General features: G+C 39.0%; 1 protein-coding gene and 1 long non-coding RNA gene across 2 annotated transcripts in view; one reads left to right on the top strand and one right to left on the bottom strand.

Moving 5' to 3' along the window:
* Positions 1 to 383: 383 nt before the first annotated feature.
* LOC115075817 lies at positions 384 to 1,619 on the bottom strand. The gene is made up of 2 exons (XR_003852614.1): positions 1,481 to 1,619; positions 384 to 818 (listed from the first exon to the last, which is right to left on the bottom strand). It is a non-coding gene; the product is annotated as an uncharacterized LOC115075817 (long non-coding RNA).
* Positions 1,612 to 18,062, top strand: part of CREBBP (CREB binding protein) — a 918,877-nt gene continuing 902,426 nt past the window's right edge. The window contains exon 1 of the mRNA XM_029576620.1: positions 1,612 to 2,011. Coding sequence (XP_029432480.1) covers positions 1,927 to 2,011 — 85 coding nt within the window. The 5' untranslated portion in view covers positions 1,612 to 1,926. The remainder of the gene's footprint in view (positions 2,012 to 18,062) is intronic.

The raw sequence follows: 18,062 nt of genomic DNA, 5'->3' as shown, positions 1-18,062 counted from the left end.
TAATTTACATGTCATCCATAGTAGATGTATAGTTACACTGTAGAGGGCATTTATGTGCACATCTCTGGTTCATGCCCCGCCCAGCCTATGCCCTGCTGCTTTTTGAAAATGTTCTAGATGTGTGTGGGGCGGGAGATACATGCACATTTCACCAGCTTTTAAAATCTGCTCAGCACATTAGCCCCACTTATTTGCACATCCCCTAATTAATGCACACATTCGGCTTTTAAAATGTGCCTTTTAAGGCTAGAGCTTGATTACCAAAATTACCTGCAAACTGTCCAAAATCATGAAGAATGTTAGATGATAAAGATTCTATGGGAGTAGCCACCAACCGCAAACAGACATGTCTTTTGATTTATGTCACCTAGTTGCATGCCTTGTATTAATTAACTCATGAGATTTTATTTTAATTGCCAATAGTTCCACCGATAAAACATACAGTCATGGAGAAGGAGGGCATCCCTGACGCATACCCCTTTGATTTCAAAAGGGATAGAGACCGGTCCATTGATCGTTAATCTAGCCTGCTGCTGGGTATAGAAAAGTTTTAACCAAGTCAGAAAATAATGCGGAGGGCCACATTTTTGCAAAATCCAAAATAAATACTTCCACTCCACAGTTTCACAGAATTGTATACACTGATAGCGCTGGATCCAACGTTAATGTCGTTATTAATAATAATAGCAAACGCAAATCGCACTCGGGATCGTACTTTTCCGACGCACGAGTTCGGCCGGAGGGCGTGGTCGGCTCCGGTGCGTACGTGCCTCACGTCCTACGCGGGCCCCGCCCTCTCTCCCCCTCCCGTTCAGTCTCTGGAAAAGAGAAAAAAAAAACTTTTTTTTAATTGAGGAATCAACAGCCGCCATCTTGTCGCCGATCTGAGCCGGGATTTCGAGAGGGATTTATTCGGCATTGGAGCCTCCTGGCGGGTCGGAACCGACATCAACTTCATCCGCGGCTAATTTTCCACCTCCTCGGACGTAATCTGATCGGAATAGGGGGCTTTTTGGCGGCGGGGGAGGAAGTATTCAGCAGCCCCGTGAGCAGCGCTCTCCGGTCTGGAGGTGGGGGGGTGACTCTGGAGCTCTCTCGCTTATTGTTTTTTTCTCAGAGCGGCGAAGCTTCATCAAGTCCGTCCCGACCCGGGCAGAAGCTGGGGCCAGGGTGCGAAACCTTGGTAGAACACTAAGCACTTCCTTCCTCGAGATTTAAGCAGAAAAGATTAGTTTAGGGGAGACGTCCTGGATGAGAAACTGAAGCATTCCGGCAAAGGGAAAAAATTCAAGCGTCATTAAAATTACACAGAAGCCGGGACCTGCGAGCGGAGGAGGAAGGTGGCAAAATGTCCCCTGACTGAGTTATCCTCCGCTTTAGCTCTTTTTTTTTTTAAATTTTTTTACATTTCCTCCCCCCAAACCGTTTAGTTTACTAATTATTATTTTGAGTGGGTTATGTTAGCCCCCATTCCCCTTACCTCCTTCCGCCTCCGGCTCTCTTTCTGGAGCTGGTGATTAATTTATTATTGTTGTGGTTATTTGGCGGTGTTGGGGAGGGGGGGCGGGGGGTTGTGGGGAGGGGTTGGGGGTTCCTAGGATTTGGGAGACCTTAGGGTGCCTGGGTCCTTGCAAAATGTGGGTGTTGGGTGTTGTGTTATTAGGGCGCAGCGGGGCGCTGTTGCCACTTCGTTGAGATGTAGGGATTTTTTTTTTTTTTGTATTAATTTTTGATCTCTGCAATTTTGTATTGTGGCCGTGATAGAAGAAGAAAATCAAGTAGTGTTGGGGAAGGAGGAACGAGAAGAAAGGCCTTACAATTTGGAATTATTTTTTAATTAATACACATACCTGGACAACTATTTATTTTTTATTTTTTTTACATTAAAATATACGCAAGGAAAAATAAACCTTTAAGAAGAATAAAATGGCTGAGAACTTGCTGGACGGACCTTCTAACCCGAAACGAGCCAAATTAAACTCCCCTGGGTTCTCAGCTAGTGACAGTACAGGTAAGCGCTCATTGCTATCTTGGCCGTGGGTTACAGAACTAGGGGCTGTACGTGGGTATGAAGTCTGAAGTGATTGCAAGGAGGTAGTATGCACCGTAATGAAAAGCTGCTAAGTCACGTTAAATATGGAAATTGCATCAGTTTCGTTAATATTTTTCTTGGAAGGTGAGAGAGATGATTTGGAAAAAAAAAAACCGAATTGCTTCTAAATAATCCTTGCAACCATGATAAAAACAGGGATTAGAAACTCTTAAGTACCATTTTAAAGTGTGTGTGTGTATATCTGTCTATCCATATGTATTGCAATAACTAGAGTTCACATGACTTTATAATATTAAAGATACCCAAGATTACTTTTTATAATGTATTTAGAAGTAAAATAATCCATTGTATGCATAATATAATCATGGATGAAGATATTGCCTGTTGTGATACGAATAATTTATAATTTAAAAATAATTTTGCAGTGTAAAGGTGCAGTTGAGATTTTTAAGCCTAGTGGTAAAAACCATTGGCCTAGTAGGCATGTTACGTTACTCCAGTGCTTAGCTGTATAGATGCTGACGTTTTTTCATGCACATTTGTATTTCTTCTATATATAAAAAAACTACAGTTCAATCAGTTTAAGTCTGAAAACTTGAGATATAGTCCTGATTTTCATATTTTGACATTCTGTGTATTTGGATATAGAATGTTCTCAAAATTGTCTAATTTTAGACATTGTTTGAATATTCACTAGATCTTAAATGTAGAATGTTTTCATCGCCAATCTTGGAGTTTAACATTTGCAGTATACTTTTGAATGATATAAAAGTCGCTTTTTTTTCCCTTTTGTCTTGTAATTTCGGTGTTGCTTTCCTATTTACTTGATTTGACACTTTCTTGTTGTAAACCATTGCAGAAAAATTTTGGACCATAATTAAAACTTTCTGTTGTATATGTCAAACTTTTTTTTCCTCATAAGTAGTAATACATTGAATGAGAATATTTAAGAAAGGACTAAATTGTGCACCTGTGGTAGTTATATTTTTAAGCCACAGTAATGTTTAGAAATTAGTTGTCACAATTACAAAGTAAATGGTATTTTATTAGATTTTGGACATTTTTGATTGAATGCAAAGGGGGGTGTTTTTTTTTTTTTTTTTTTTTTTTTTTTAACTTAGCTACTACTGTTGCTTCTCTTTCTGTTCCAGACTAGGAGCTTAGTGTTGCTACATCTTGAAAGCATACCTTTCTAAAAAGTGTCAAAGTTGCTTCAGTTAACTTTGGAAACATTTTGGTGGTTTTCCTTATTCTGGGCAAGATATCTATTTGTATTTATTTGATATTCCATAAACTACTTTGAGTTGAATTTTGGTTTAAGGAAGGCAGTACATACCATAACTATAACAGATGTAAATAGAGGATATCTGCTGGGTGGTGGTAGAACTGAAGACTTTCCACAGCAAGATTGGCATTGATGACTACTTTCTAGTTAGTCTGCTGATAGAAGAATGGTTCACATTTTCGGAGCCTCTGAAAAGTGGGGAACCCATTTGGTTTGACACTGACTAGGTCTGGTGTGCCTTAGCAATCTTTAATTACAGAAGTTCTATTCTACTCTGATCCAGCAAAATTCATATTTGAATTTGTAATCTCAGAAAAGCATCTTACCAGTAACATAACACATTGAATAGCTATGCAGACAAAGCTTAAACCTCAAACCTCACTCATATGTAATATAGTCAGTTTCATTATAAATCTGAAGCTATGAAACTTGGCACAGTTCTTCATAGCTACAAGAACTTATAAATTCTTTTAACATATTTTAAATTGGTTTACAAAATATAAAACAGCTTTAGAACTCGTTGAATTCAAGAGTATATTACTGCAATACATGGTTTTCTCATGATATGTGATGGAATGATGAAACATGTTTTGTGTACAATTGTCTTTTTTAAAATTTTTCTTAGTATAACAATGTTCCAGAATACATTTCAGTTTTCTGCATCAGTTTTGCAGTTAACATGTTTTCTGTAGAGATTAGATGATGATTTTCATTGACTTAAATTGCATACGCAAATTAGTAGCTTCCTGGTAGACATATCTTCCATTTGAGCATATAGTGGAAGGTATAGTTGTGTTTCTAACTGCTTAGTTGCTGTGACCCTACATTGGATTCTGTTTCTTAGAACTTTAATTACATTTTTGCTTTAAAGCTGTAGTGTTCAAAATATCAAATTGCCTGATCCTTGTCTGGTGCTTACTTTTTTAGTCTTATGTGTGTGTGTTCCTTTTGGTGTTCTGATATTTTTCTTTAACACTTTTTGTTTTTAAACTTCTTGCATGAGCTCTCCATTCAGATTTCTATGCTCTGTATATGTTGAGAGTCATGGCATTTGCTAAGTAGAGGGCACTTTAAATGCTACTTTCTGCTTAGGAATGTAATATAAATTGGAACAAAGCAATGGTATTTCATCAAATTTTGTTTTAACTGTCAACTGAACTATGTAAATAAAGGTGTGTTTGATTATTTTTGTCTAATAACAAGGATAGAAACATTTCTAGAGGAATACAGGTTTGTAAAAGTTATAGGAAAACAGTTTTATATTCCAAACCATACAATCAAAATAATATCTAAAAAAAAAAAAAAAAAGTAAATACCTTATGGGGCCTCAGTGTATTAGTTTTTTTTTTCCATTTTTATGTCTATGGGACAAATACTACTGTTGTGTATTAAGAACAATGGCAAGTATTGTGTTCTTGGTAATATTTTTTCTACTCTCTTTTTTTTTTTTTCTGGTAGTGAGAACAGATTTATTGTCTCAGTGCTAAATTGACATTTATTCCATGACCTAAGGATCAATTTCATCTGAACTTGTTGGATTAAGATTTAGCTGTGTTCATTAGTGACACATAGTTAACTAGTTGAGTAACCATGAGGTAACAATCTTTAGTTTCTTATTATATGGGACTGATTTAAAATGTAATTTTGTGTAGGATTCTTTTTGGTATATGCTTTTTAGTGAGAGGATTTACTACAGTACTGTATTTCTAAATCTGAAAGATTATCCAAAAAATGGTGACTACTAAGAGCCCAAACATTGAGGTCAATTCATTCACTTTTGAGCCTTAACTTGGTGAATAGCAGCAGATATTTAAATTTTGGATTTCTATTCCACTTTCTGTGACTGAACAGCCACTTTGAAATTATTTACAATGGAGATAAAGTAGATTTAAGGTTTTGGGGGGTTGTTTGTACCTGTTCATGTGTTAAAGACACTCTATGTATGTTGGGGAAAGATCAACTGCTGTAAAAGATTTCTTTAGGGGATATTTTAGGCAGGCAACCACAGTTTTGAAGAAAAGTTTGTGATATATGAGAGAGAGAACTACTATAGGTGGTCCCCTAACATGCTTCATACCATCAATGAAATGGTTCAGAAGAGACTATTCTGCCATAAGCTTTATATGGCTTTTATTTGCTGCCCAGGACTTCCTATCCCAAATGAATTTACTCCAGATCAGAGCAAAAGAAATCTTTGGATTTACTTTTTCTGATATGCAGCTCATGTTACCTTCTACGGAAGGAAATCTATTAAATTATTTTCTTTTCCTTCCATGGAAAATTTATTGTGCTGCCCATTTTACCTTTTACAATTTTTTGTCCAGATGGATAGAGCTAACTAACAGGCTGATACAGTAAAAGTCGCGTCCCTAGTGCCGCCTCTTTTTTTTTTTTTTTTAATTTTTGACAGGAGCGGCAGCTGTCAGCGAGTTTCACAGTCGACGCTCAATTTTGCCGGCATCTGTTCACAAACCCGCTGACAGCCATGGGTTCGGAAACCGGACGCCGGCAAAATTGAGTGTCCGGTTTTCAACCCATGAGCTGCGGGCCAATTTAAAATTTTGATTTATTTTTTTTAAAATTTGTAATTATTTTTAACTTTTGGGACCTCCATAATATTGCCATGATATTAAGTCGGAGGGTGTACAGAAAAGTAATTTTTACTGCTTTTCTGTGCACTTTCCCAGTGCCGGCAGAAATTAACGCCTACCTTTGGGTAGGCGCTAATTTCTTAAAGTAAAATATGTGGCTTGGCTGCACAATTTACTTACTGAATCGCAGGGGAATAACTAATAAGGGCCATCAACATGCATTTGCATGTTGCGGGCGCTATTAGTTTTGGGGGGGGGAGGGGTTGTACGCGCATTTTCGACGCACTATTACCCCTTACTTCCAAACGCGGGTTAACAGTGTGCTCCGCTGGAGTGCATTGTACTGTATCGGCCTGTAAGGGTCCTATTCTGGGAGCTTTTCTTGCCACTTTTAAACACAGTACCATTTTCTCTGCCAGAGTTCATGGCAAGTTATCTTTTAGTTCAAATCTTTTTATTGTAAAGTTCAACAGAGAGCATAATGCATAAACAAGTCTTCCATACATCATGCTGACAACAATATTGTCCATATTTTTCTTATAAACCTCCCAACTCTCACCTATTCATCTACCTTCAGTGCCCCTGATTAATCACATTAGTGGCACATTACTAAAAATTTGCAATGTATAGTAGAACCATTCGCATTCCCTCATGCAATGCTATAGTTGCTAAAGTTAATATTCAATCATACTTGCTTGCCCCAGACTTTCAGATATACTCATCTTCTTAACTTGTTCCTTTTTACTGGTACATTTTGCCATGACACACACATGCTGAAGAGTGTTCCTCCATTGTGTCAGTGAAGGGGGTTCTTTTACTATCCAGTTCTGTAAACCTTTTTGCTAGCAAGAGGGCCTTCCAAACCCACAACTTGGCATATTTGATCCCAAAGGAGATTCTCCCCCCCCCCCCTCCTCATATCATCAAACAATAATATATTCAGCTTCATTGGCACAAGAACAACTGTCATGTTTTATATATGTGTGACTTTTCCCCAAAATATTTGGATAAATTTACGTGCTCAAAAATGTCCAAGAGTTCCTACTTCTTAATGGCACTCAACATATTTGTCTGTCTGAGAGGTTTTGATCATGCATGAATATTTTTGCAAGAAAAAGAATCCCATTAAAATTTTATATTTAGTTTCTCTTAGATTTTGTAATAGGTTTTATACGTTTAAAGCATCTTGCATACTGTGAATTAGCCATATCTAACTCCAGTTTCCAATGTGGTGTTAATTTGTCATAGTGACATAGTAATGATGGTGAAAAAGACCAAATGGTCCCTCCAGTCTGCCTAGCAAATTTCTTATGGTAGTAATTGCTGCTCCATGCAGGTTACCCCCATGTTTCTGTTAAGAGTAATAACTGCCCCTCTGTGCAGGTTGCCCCCCAAGCCTTATGTTAAGGTAAAGCACTGTTGCTACCTTTCTAATTGTTCTAGCACTGCTGCTGAAACTTTGTTTTATGTGAACCGTCGTGATGTTACTAAACGAATGGCGGTATATAAAGAACCCCAAATAAATAAATAAGGTTAGTAATGTTAATGATCAAAACCAAGAAACTGTCAAAACCATTACAGAATAACTGTTAGCAACACTTTCACAGGGTGAGCAGCCTTCTTTATGATTCAGAGAATGCTGCTTGAATGTATTTTGCTTTTGGATTTGGCCGTAGAAGCAGTTATGTGTTTTCCCCCTAATGCCTGCATATCTGTACTTCAGACTGTAAAAGTCAGGGCCCAGCGTTGGCTGTCATTTGAATCCAATAACCCTATTTTTTTTTCCTCCCCATCTGAGTGGAGAGCGATGTAGCAGCATATGTCTGCTCTTGGTTCTTTCTGCATTATATGGCTATAGAATGATGAGATAGTGTGATGGGATTTGGTCTTTAGTATTAGAGATCTCTTAAAAATTCTCTTTGTGTAATTCTTGAGAATCTAAAGAATGGATATTATGTGCCTTATTGGCAGATAATCAAAAGAATTTTGTGCTCTAAATCATAAGTTTGAGGTCTTGAAAAGTTAACACTTGTTCACCTTTATTCAATAATTGATATAATTATATCCTCTTTTCTCCCCATTTATTAAACATTGTAGAGTGAATGCCATGCAGGAAGTCTTTATTGGTAAATAATGCAAAACATCATAGTTCTGTCTTAAACTGAATTATCTCCCTTTTTTATTTTTATTTTTTTACTTAGATAATTATGGAGCTATTCTTAACATTAACTATCAGTTTACTGGAGAGAGCATGTAACAGGTACCTGAGGTCTAGCAGTGCTACTAAAGCACCCTCTAATTCCATGGGAGTATAATAATTAGCGTTCAGTATCCAATCTCTCAAGTTCTGATGATTGCGGCTATATTATACTATTTTAAGTTTGCTAGGCCGATACCTTTATCCCATTTATTCATCAGCTATATGGATTATTTCAGTTTCCATAAAAACTACCTGATGGGCATCTTGACCTTCAAATCTTTTTTGGTCAAAAATAGGCAATGTTTGAAATAAAGCCATTCAGGAAATAGTGTCGATACCCAATCTTTTGCATAACGTCTCATCTCCATGGATCAGCTCCACTTTACGCATGCACACTCCAAGTTGCACTCTGCACTTCTCTAGCCAGTTTCTACCTGATGTACCATCCCCTTGTTCAGCCATGTTAGTTGTAACATCTGAACGTTCCTTTTCAATTTTCAGTACTATGCTCTTGAATTCTCTGCCTCTTTATGACTTACAAAAGAACTAAATCATTTAAGAAGCTACTGAAAAGTGAAAATGCATCTGTCTAGCAAGGCTTTTGCTTCTTCCAGCTAGATCTCTGCACTTCCTTGTCAACTTAGGCACAAACTTGGCCATACCCTGCTCTTGTTTAATGTTCCCTATTTATTTGCACTAAGGTTCTGTTATGTTTTGCGTTGCGTTATCTTATTTATGTATGTTTTTTAGTACCTCATCCCAAACTTTATTTGGTTGAGTGAATAACAAATACTATTTTTATTTATTTAAAAATAAATTAACTTTGCCTGTTAATGGAAAGGTAGACAGAGTTCACAGCAAGCAAGTTGTATATGTAAACTGAATCTGGAAATTTACCTTACATGATTTAGATGTATCCCTGAGGAAGACAGTCCCCAAGTATCTAAATGAGTCCCTTGCCTATTTCAGTAAGAATCCAGAGCCCCACATCTCTTTTTAACAGACTCCCTCATTGAGAGAGTTTCTGATTTATCTTTTTAACTTTAAACTAGCCAGTTCTCCATAAGTAGAGAGCTCTCCCAATAAGATGTTTAAGGATGTTCTGGGGTTTGCAATATGAATTAGAATATTGTCTGCAAAGGCTGCTAACTCGAATTGATGTTTCTCTTTCTTCGCAAGTTGTATTCCTACATTTTCCTTATTTTCTCTGATCCCTTTTTTAAAAGTAGTTCAAGGGACAATAAGAAAAGTAAAAGCGAAAGGAGGTATCCCTAGCATGTCTCATGCTCCAATTCAAAATTCTCAAAGTATGTGCCATTTCTCAGTATTGAAACTGCACAGCGGTTGGCATCCCCATACCTCAAGGTCCTGACTCCAGCATGGTCCCCGGTGTCTTAATCCTCTAATTGTTGCAACCGTCACTGCCCGACAGCTTCTCTCTGCCTACCTTTTCTTTTTCTGTGGTGACTCCTGCTCCCTGTGGATGTCTGGCTGCCCTGGCATCCCCGGACCGGCTTGGCTGCTGCCTCCCGCCATGCTCCTTAGGAACCTTTTTAGGGCGCGTGCGCGCCGCACAGCCCTCATTCTTATTTCCTCTATGGTGCGAACCTCAGGGGCGTCCCCCTGTGATGTCGTCACGCTGCTAGGATATTTAAGCCTGTTAGCAAGGGATTTCCTACAGATGGGATTCGCTCTCCCTACCCAGCTACTCTGCCTCCATCTTCTATTTGGACTCTTTGCTGTTAACGAGGTACCCGCTCCTCCGGGGGGCCTCTCTGCTTCTTTCAGGTCGCTATCAGGAACCGGTACTCGCTCCTCGAGGGCCCATGTTCCCTGACTCGCTGCCTGTGTCCATCTCCTCTTCTACTTGGAAGAATTCGCTACAGACACCATCTGTGAGTACTACTACCATCTACTCCTCAGAGCTGTTTCCCTGGAACCAGGTACTCGCTCGTCAAGGGCCTGCCTCCGTTCCAGCACCAGTGCCATCTTCCACGGAGAACTGCTGCGTGAGTACTTGCCAATGAGTCTCTGTGCCCAGGGATCTGGTACTCGTTCCTTGAGGGCCAGCTCTCTCTATCTCTGGGCTTCTCCATACTGGGGACTCTGTGAATATCTCAGTGTACTCATTTTCTCAGTAGTTCTTCCTACAGCACTGCTGCCGGAGAAGCCGCTGTACCAGCGCCCTAAGGAATACTAGCCCAGCTAGGCTCCATCTTCTACTCACTGCCGCCGCCTCTGGTGGCTTCACAAACTGTCTAATAAAAGATATAATCTGTGTTTGTGTGTCCAGAGCTGAGCCTGACCTGTGGCCCCTCACGGGACATCCCCCGTGGGTGTGGTCAGCTGCCACAGTGTCCAATGGTCCACCCAAACCCTACAAAACATAACACTAATCTGTTTCCTTCAGCTCTTGTCTAGGGCCCTATCCAACTCAGTTTTATAGGTCCAGTGCACAGGATTTTCTGTGGTCATGCCGTGATGACATCACTGCTTTCCTATAAAAGGAAGCTCAGTCCTCTGAGCCTATGCCGAGCAACAGGTTTGGTTCTGTAAGTTCCCATACTTTGCTGATCCTATTGCTGCCTTTCTCCTGTGGCTCAGTTGGTTCCCTTACTCTGCCTTGTCCTCTGCCTTCCCCGACTGTTGCATACCTTCTGATTGAACTCCATCTGCCTTGACCTTGGCCTACCTCCTGACATTGCATGAACTCTGCCTACTTTGACCTTGCCTGTCTGACCACACTTCTGCCTCCTGTTTCTTTTCTAGTGCCTTGAACCAGACTGTTAGCTGCTGTGAGTCTACTTCTAGATCGTGACATTTACTGTAAAGAGCTTTGATCACTTCTACAAAATATCCCCATATACCAAAATTTTCTAAGGTTTCAAACAAGAACCAGTCTACCCTGTCAAAAGCTTTCTCTGCATCAAAGCTTTACTACAAGAGATTGCATTTGCTTCTACCTGCTCTGTTCCATGTATACAGTGACCTTGTGAATATTCATGACTTAACATCTTTTTGATAAAGCCAGTCTTATCATCCCCTGTCACTAGCCTGTGTGCTATATATATTTTTATTTTTGCTAGAAGCTTGACATCAAAGTTTAATAGGGAGATTGGCCTATAGGATTTGGGCACCTATGGGTCCTTTCCTGGTTTGGCATTATGTCATTTATCACTTTATTTGCTGAATATGGGGAGTGTATTGTCTGTCAATTCAAACATACTGCCTAACTATAAAATTAATTTTGGAAAATATTTTAAACTCTGCCCCAAATCCATCGGTCCAGGTGCTTTGCCTTGTTTCCATTTTGTAACACTTTCAGTTGTCTGGATTCATTTAACTTGGTCACCTTGTTAATTTAGGTAAGCAAGTCTTTATTTGTTCTCTATCCTTAGATTCTGCTGTATATAGATTTCTACAGAACTTTCTGAATATTGCACAGATTTCCTTGCTAGAATTGACTGTCTCCAGAGGTGGTTCTTAAAATAGAGAAATTTAGGTCCTATCCAGTTTTAAGTCAGATTTGTAAGGATTCTACGTGTTTCCAAAATGAAGTAACTTGAATTTGCAATATATTGGACCCTTTTTTTGCCTGTTGATTTAATAAGATGTTTAATACCTCCAATTGTTGCTATAAGATTTTAGTTTTAATATTGCTAGTAGGTCAGGCCTCATACGCTCTTTTGCCTATCTTAAATTGTTCCAGCTGAAATATTTTTCTTTTTTGCTATAGTTTTCTTCCTTACAATTGTGTAAGAAATATCTCCTCTCAAAATGACTTTAGCTGCCTCCCAAAATAAGATTGGATTATTTTTGTAAGGTTCATTTTGTATTGTATGATCCCATTTCTTCAACAAATATTCTCTAAATCTTTGATCTATATAAAGAAGCACAGGAAATCTCCACTTTTTTACAGAATATTTTGTTCAAAAACCACCTATATCTACCCAGGAAGGAGTGTAATCCGATATCTCCAGAAGATATATTTTTGCCTTTGAAATACTAGAAAAAGTAGTCTCCCTACTAGGTGATAATTCTAGATTGCAAATCATGAGCTCTTGGATATATCAATGAAACCTCTAGAGGATGCAGAACTCTCAATATATCTAGTAGATTTAGATTCTTAAAAAAAATAGCTGGGTTTAAAAAAGGATTGGATAAGTTCTTGGAGGAGAAGTCCATTACCTGTTGTTAATTAAGTTGACTTAGTAATAGCAGTGGCTATTTTCTAACATCAGTAGGCTTAATTATTGGGTACTTGCCAGGTTCTTATAGCCTGGATTGGCCACTGTTGGAAACAGGATGTTGGGCTTAATGGACCCTTGGTCTGACCCAGTATGGCATGTTATTATGTTCTTAAATATGGTTTGCCTTGTCATTTGTTCCTATGACCATAATGTGGAAGATCTATCCAAAATATGATCATGTACACAGTCCCCTCCAGCTGCTAATAATGCAAGTGTGTATTGAATCAGTAGTCTTATTAATTTTAGTAAAGAAAGTATGGTTGTATACATTAGGTGCATATACATTACACAATTCCAATTTCTGCTTATATAAAGTACCCTAAACTATAATAAATTCCCCCCTGGGATCTTTAATAAACCAAATCTCTTTAAATTGTACTGCATTCCCTACTAATATTGCAATCCCAACTTTCCTTGTTCCTGAGTGTGAAGAAAATACCTCTGCCACCCATTTGTGGTTCAACTTTTGATGTTAAGCATCATCTAAATGTCTCCTGCAGGATCGCTATTTGCGTTTTAGATTGTTGCAAGGCCTGCAGTACTTTTTATATGTTCTTAATTACTGACCAAATTGTACATATGTTCCATGTAACTCAATGAACATACTTAACACAAATGGAAAGTATATAGGACATAAAACCAGTATCTTATTTCAATGTCCATCACTAGGGTTGCATAGCCTAAAGCCTAGCCACATAAGGTGGTCATTTCCAATGATCGACAACAATTCCGTCTTGTGCTGTCAAAAAAAGTTCTATCAGGTTTACCTCTTCCTCTTTGCCTCCCTCTTCCCAAAGGCATAACTTTAACTTCCCCTCACAAAAGCCCTCTCCCCCAACTAATAATCTGCCTAATAACCACCCAACTATGGGTCCTAATCGCCTTCCTCCATGTGCTGGCATCTCTGTCTAGCTGACTTCTGCCTACTGGAGACTGAACCTCAATCGATCCAACAATGAAAAATAACTTTGTCACATTTTATTTGAGTTTTTTATATACCGATATTTGTTTGCACATCATATTTGTTTACATGGAACAGATGTAACAAGGGGAGAGAGAAATACATGGAACCGGATTCCAACTAGTTCACCACCTGTTAGTACTTATCAAAATTAGTGTTATTCAGAAAGTTTGGTTTGCAACTTATGAAAACATTAAGGCAGGGCTAAACACCATCTTTTTTTTTTTATCTCTGATCCATTTCTGGGAAACCTAGATTCATAATCCAGTCTCCCTTTGGTGATATGTGATGGGATGTTGGGGAAGTATTTTAGGGCAGGGAGGGGGTGGGGGTTTTGGAGGGGCCAGAGGAAGTTTTTGTCTGGATTTTTTTTTTTTTTTTTTAGTGTTTTTAGGAAAATTGAATATTGAATGGAGAGTGAGAGATTCCTGTTGTGATGGGTAGGGGAAATGTGGGGGGGTTATTAGGGGTGGGTTATTGAAGGGGGGTATTCAGTATCATTTGCTAAATGTGTGTTTTGGTTGGGGATTGAATGTGGGTTGTAAAATGGGTTTTGAAATTGGTCTTGAACTCTGTTAAATGTGATGATTTTGTCCAACAGTATGGACTCAATTTTTCTGTTTTACTGAAACATGGTTGTAAAAGGCTACTGTGGTAGTTCTTAATGTGCCCAAAGGGTTATTTATTTATTTAAAAAATGTATAAACTACTTATCTAAAATTCTAGCTGGTTTACAAGGGAACAATCTAAAAAAAAAAAACCAGTTAATATAAAATAGAATTCAATGATATTAAAGCATTCATAACAAGACTCTTCTCTCAGAGAAAAAGTATGATCTCTGGAGGCTAGAGTGGCAGACAGAGGTACATAGATGAGACCTTCAGGGACAACATAGCCAAATCCCAATTCCAGTCTGGCAGCCTTGGAGGAGGAAGGTCTCATAATTGGCGAGCATCAACTTGGCACAGAGGAAATGATCCTGTAGCAAGGACTTGCTTTCCTGGTGATGCGTTGTCCTCTTGCACCAAGGATGGGTCTCCCAGGGCTACTGCCCAGGAGGGAAGGGTTAGGTCAGCCATCATAGTTGGTGATTCGATTATTAGGAATGTAAACAGCTGGGTAGCTGGTGAGCATGAGGATCGCCTGGTAACATGCCTACCTGTTGCGAAGGTGGCAGACCTCACACGTCACCTAGATAGGATTTGAGACAGTGCTGTTGTGGTACATGTGCGCACCAACGACATAGGAAAATGTGGGAGGGAGGTTCTGGAAGCCAAATTTAGGCTCTTGGGTAGAAAGCTGAAATCCAGAAACTCCAGGGTACTTCCACATGCAGGTCCCCAGAGGTAGACAGAGCTCAAGAGTCTCAATGCGTGGATGAGATGGTGCAAGGAAGGAGGGATTCAGTTTTGTAAGGAACTGGGGAACCTTTTGGGGGATGGGGCCTCTTTTCTGAAGGGATGGGCTCCACCTTAACCAGGGTGGAACCTGGTGCTAACCTTTAAAAAGGAGATAGAGCCCCTTTTAAACTAAATCAAAGGGGAAAGCCGAAAGTCGCTCAGCAGTGCATGGTTCAGAGGGAGGTATCTTCGAAGGATACAAATGAAGCATCAGAGTTAGGGCATCCTAACAGGTTCTAATAAGAAAAGTAGACCAAGTGTGTATAATTAAAAACTCACCTGAGCCAAAAGATTCTAATTTATCCCTGTCAACTGAAAAGCAGAATGTTAATACAAACAAACACACTTTGAAATGTTTGTATGCTAATGCCAGAAGTCTAACAAGTAAGATAAGAGAATTAGAGTGTATAGCAGTGAATGATGACATATAGACTTAATTGGCATCTCAGAGATGTGGAAAAAGGATAACTAATGGGATAGTGCTGTACCAGAGTACACATTTATATTGCAATGACAGAGAGGAGCATCTTGGTGGCAGGGTGGCGCTTTACGTCCATGATGACATAGAGTCCAACAGGATAAAGATCCTGCATGAGACTAAATGCACAATCAAATCTTTATGGGTAGAAATCCCTTGTGTCTTGGGGAAGAGTATAGTGATAGGAATATACTACCATCCACCTGGCCAAGATGGTGAGATGTGAAATGCTAAGAGAAATTTAGGGAAGCTAACCAAATTGGTAGTGCAGTAATAATGGGAGATTTCAGTTACCCCAATATTGACTGGATAAGAACATTTCAGGGTATGCTAGAGAGAGAAAGTTACTGGATGGAATAAATGACTGTTTTATGGAGCAATTGGTTCAGGAACCAAAGAGAGAGGGAGCAATTTTAGATCTAATTCTCAGTGGAGCGCAGGATCTGGTGAGAGAGGTAACGGTGGTGGGGCCGCTTGGCAATAGTGATCATAATATGAACAGATTTGAATTAATGACTGGGAGGGGGACAGTAAGTAAATCCATGGTTGTATCGCTAACTTTCAAAAAAACTTTGGTAAAATGAGAAAAATAGTTAAACATTTGAAAGGTGCAGCTATAAAGGTTGGAAGTGTGGAACAGGCGTGGACATTGGCATTTTTTTTTTTTAAACATTCTCTAAGCACAGTCCATATGTATTCCTCGCATTAAGAAAAGTGCAAGGAAGGTCAAATGATTACCAGCATGGCTAAAATGTAGGGTGAAAGAGGTTATTTTAGACACATGTTCTTTATTCAAAAATTGGAAGAAGGATCCATCAGAAGAAAATAGGATTAAGCATAAGCATTGGCAAGTTAAATGTAAGACATTGATTAGACAGGCTAAGAAAGAACCTGAAAAGAAATTGCCTGGAGAGGCAAAAACTCACAGTAAGAACCTTTTAAAATATGTCCAAAGCAGAAAGCCTGCGAGGGGATCAGTTGGACCATTAGATGATTGAGGGGTTAAAGGGGCACTTAGGGAAGATAAAGCCATTGTGGAAAGATTAAACGATTTCTTTGCTTTGGTGTTTACGGAAGAGGATGTTGGGGAGATACCTGTACCGGAGACAGTTTTTAAGGATGATGATTCAGATGAACTGAACCAAATCACGGTGAACCTGGAAATAGTGGTAGGCCAGATTGACAAACTGAAGAGAAGTAAATCACCTGGACTGGATGGCATACATCCCAGGGTTCTGAAAGAACTAAAAAAAATGAAATTTCAGACCTTTTTCAATTAATTTGTAACCTATCATTAAAATCATCCGTTGTACCTTAAGATTGGAAGATGGCCAATGTAACCCTGATATTTAAAAAGGGCTTCAGGGGTGATCTGGAAAACTCTAGACCAGTAAGCCTGACTTCAGTGCCGGGAAAATGGTGGAAATTGTTATAAAGAATAAAATCACAAAACATTTAGATAGACATGGTTTAATGGGACACAGCCAGCATATATTTACCCAACTTAAGAACATAAATTGCCATGCTGGCTCAGACCAAGGGTCCATCAAGCCCAGCATCCTGTTTCCAACAGAGGCCAAACCAGGCCACAAGAACCTGGCAATTACCCAAACACTAAGAAGATCCCATGCTACTGATGCAATTAATAGCAGTGGCTATTCCCTAAGTAAACTTGATTAATAGCCGTTAATGGACTTCTCCAAGAACCCATCCAAACCTTTTTTTAACCCAGCTACACTAACTGCATTAACCACATCCTCTAGCAATAAATTCCAGAGCTTTATTGTGTATTCAGTGAAAAAGAATTTTCTCCGATTAGTCTTAAATGTGCTACTTGCTAACTTCATGGAATGCCCCCTAGTCCTTCTATTATTCGAAAGTGTAAATAACAGATTCACATCTACTCATACAAGACATCTCATGATCTTAAAGACCTCTATCATATCCCCCCTCAGCAGTCTCTTCTCCAAGCTGAACAGCCCAATCCTCTTCAGCCTTTCCTCATAGGGGGAGCTGTTCCATCCCCTTTATCATTTTGGTTGCCCTTCTCTATATATATATTTTTTGAGATGCGGCGACCAGAATTGTACGCAGTATTCAAGGTGTGGTCTCACCATGGAGCGATATAGAGGCATTGTGACATTTTCCATTTTATTAACCATTCCTTTCCTAATAATTCCTAACATTCTGTTTGCTTTTTTTGACTGCTGCAGCACATTGCGCCAACGATTTTAAAGTATTATCCACTATGATGCCTAGATCTTTTTCCTGGGTGGTAGCTCTTAATATGGAACCTAACATCGTGTAACTACAGCAAGGGTTATTTTTTCCAATATGCAACACCTTGCAAATTTCCACATTAAATTTCATCTGCCATTTGGATGCCCAATCTTCCAGTCTTGCAAGGTCCTCCTGTAATGTATCACAATCCGCTTGTGATTTAACTACTTGGAATAATTTTGTATCATCCTACATTTTTTTGAAGGGGTGAATAAAATGTGGACAAAGGTGACCCGGTAGATGTGGTGTATTTAGATTTTCAGAAAGTGATCAGTAAAGTTCCACATGAGAGGCTTCTAAGAAAGCTAAAAAGCCATGGGATAGGAGGTGATGTCCTTTCGTGGATTTCAAGCTGGTTAAAAGACAGGAAACAGAGTAGGATTAAATGGTCTGTTTTCACAGTGGAAAAAGGTAAACTGTGAAATGCCTCAGGGATCTGTACTTGGACCATTGATTTTAATATATTTATAAATGATCTGGAAAGGGGTACAATGAGTTAATGTGATCAAGTTTGTGGATGACACAAAATTATGCATAGTAGTTAAATCTCAGGCAGATTGTGAG

The sequence above is a fragment of the Rhinatrema bivittatum genome, chromosome 14 (assembly GCF_901001135.1).
Source record: "Rhinatrema bivittatum chromosome 14, aRhiBiv1.1, whole genome shotgun sequence".
In the NCBI taxonomy this organism is placed as follows: Eukaryota; Metazoa; Chordata; class Amphibia; order Gymnophiona; family Rhinatrematidae; genus Rhinatrema; species Rhinatrema bivittatum.
This window is presented reverse-complemented; position numbering and strand designations above follow the sequence as displayed.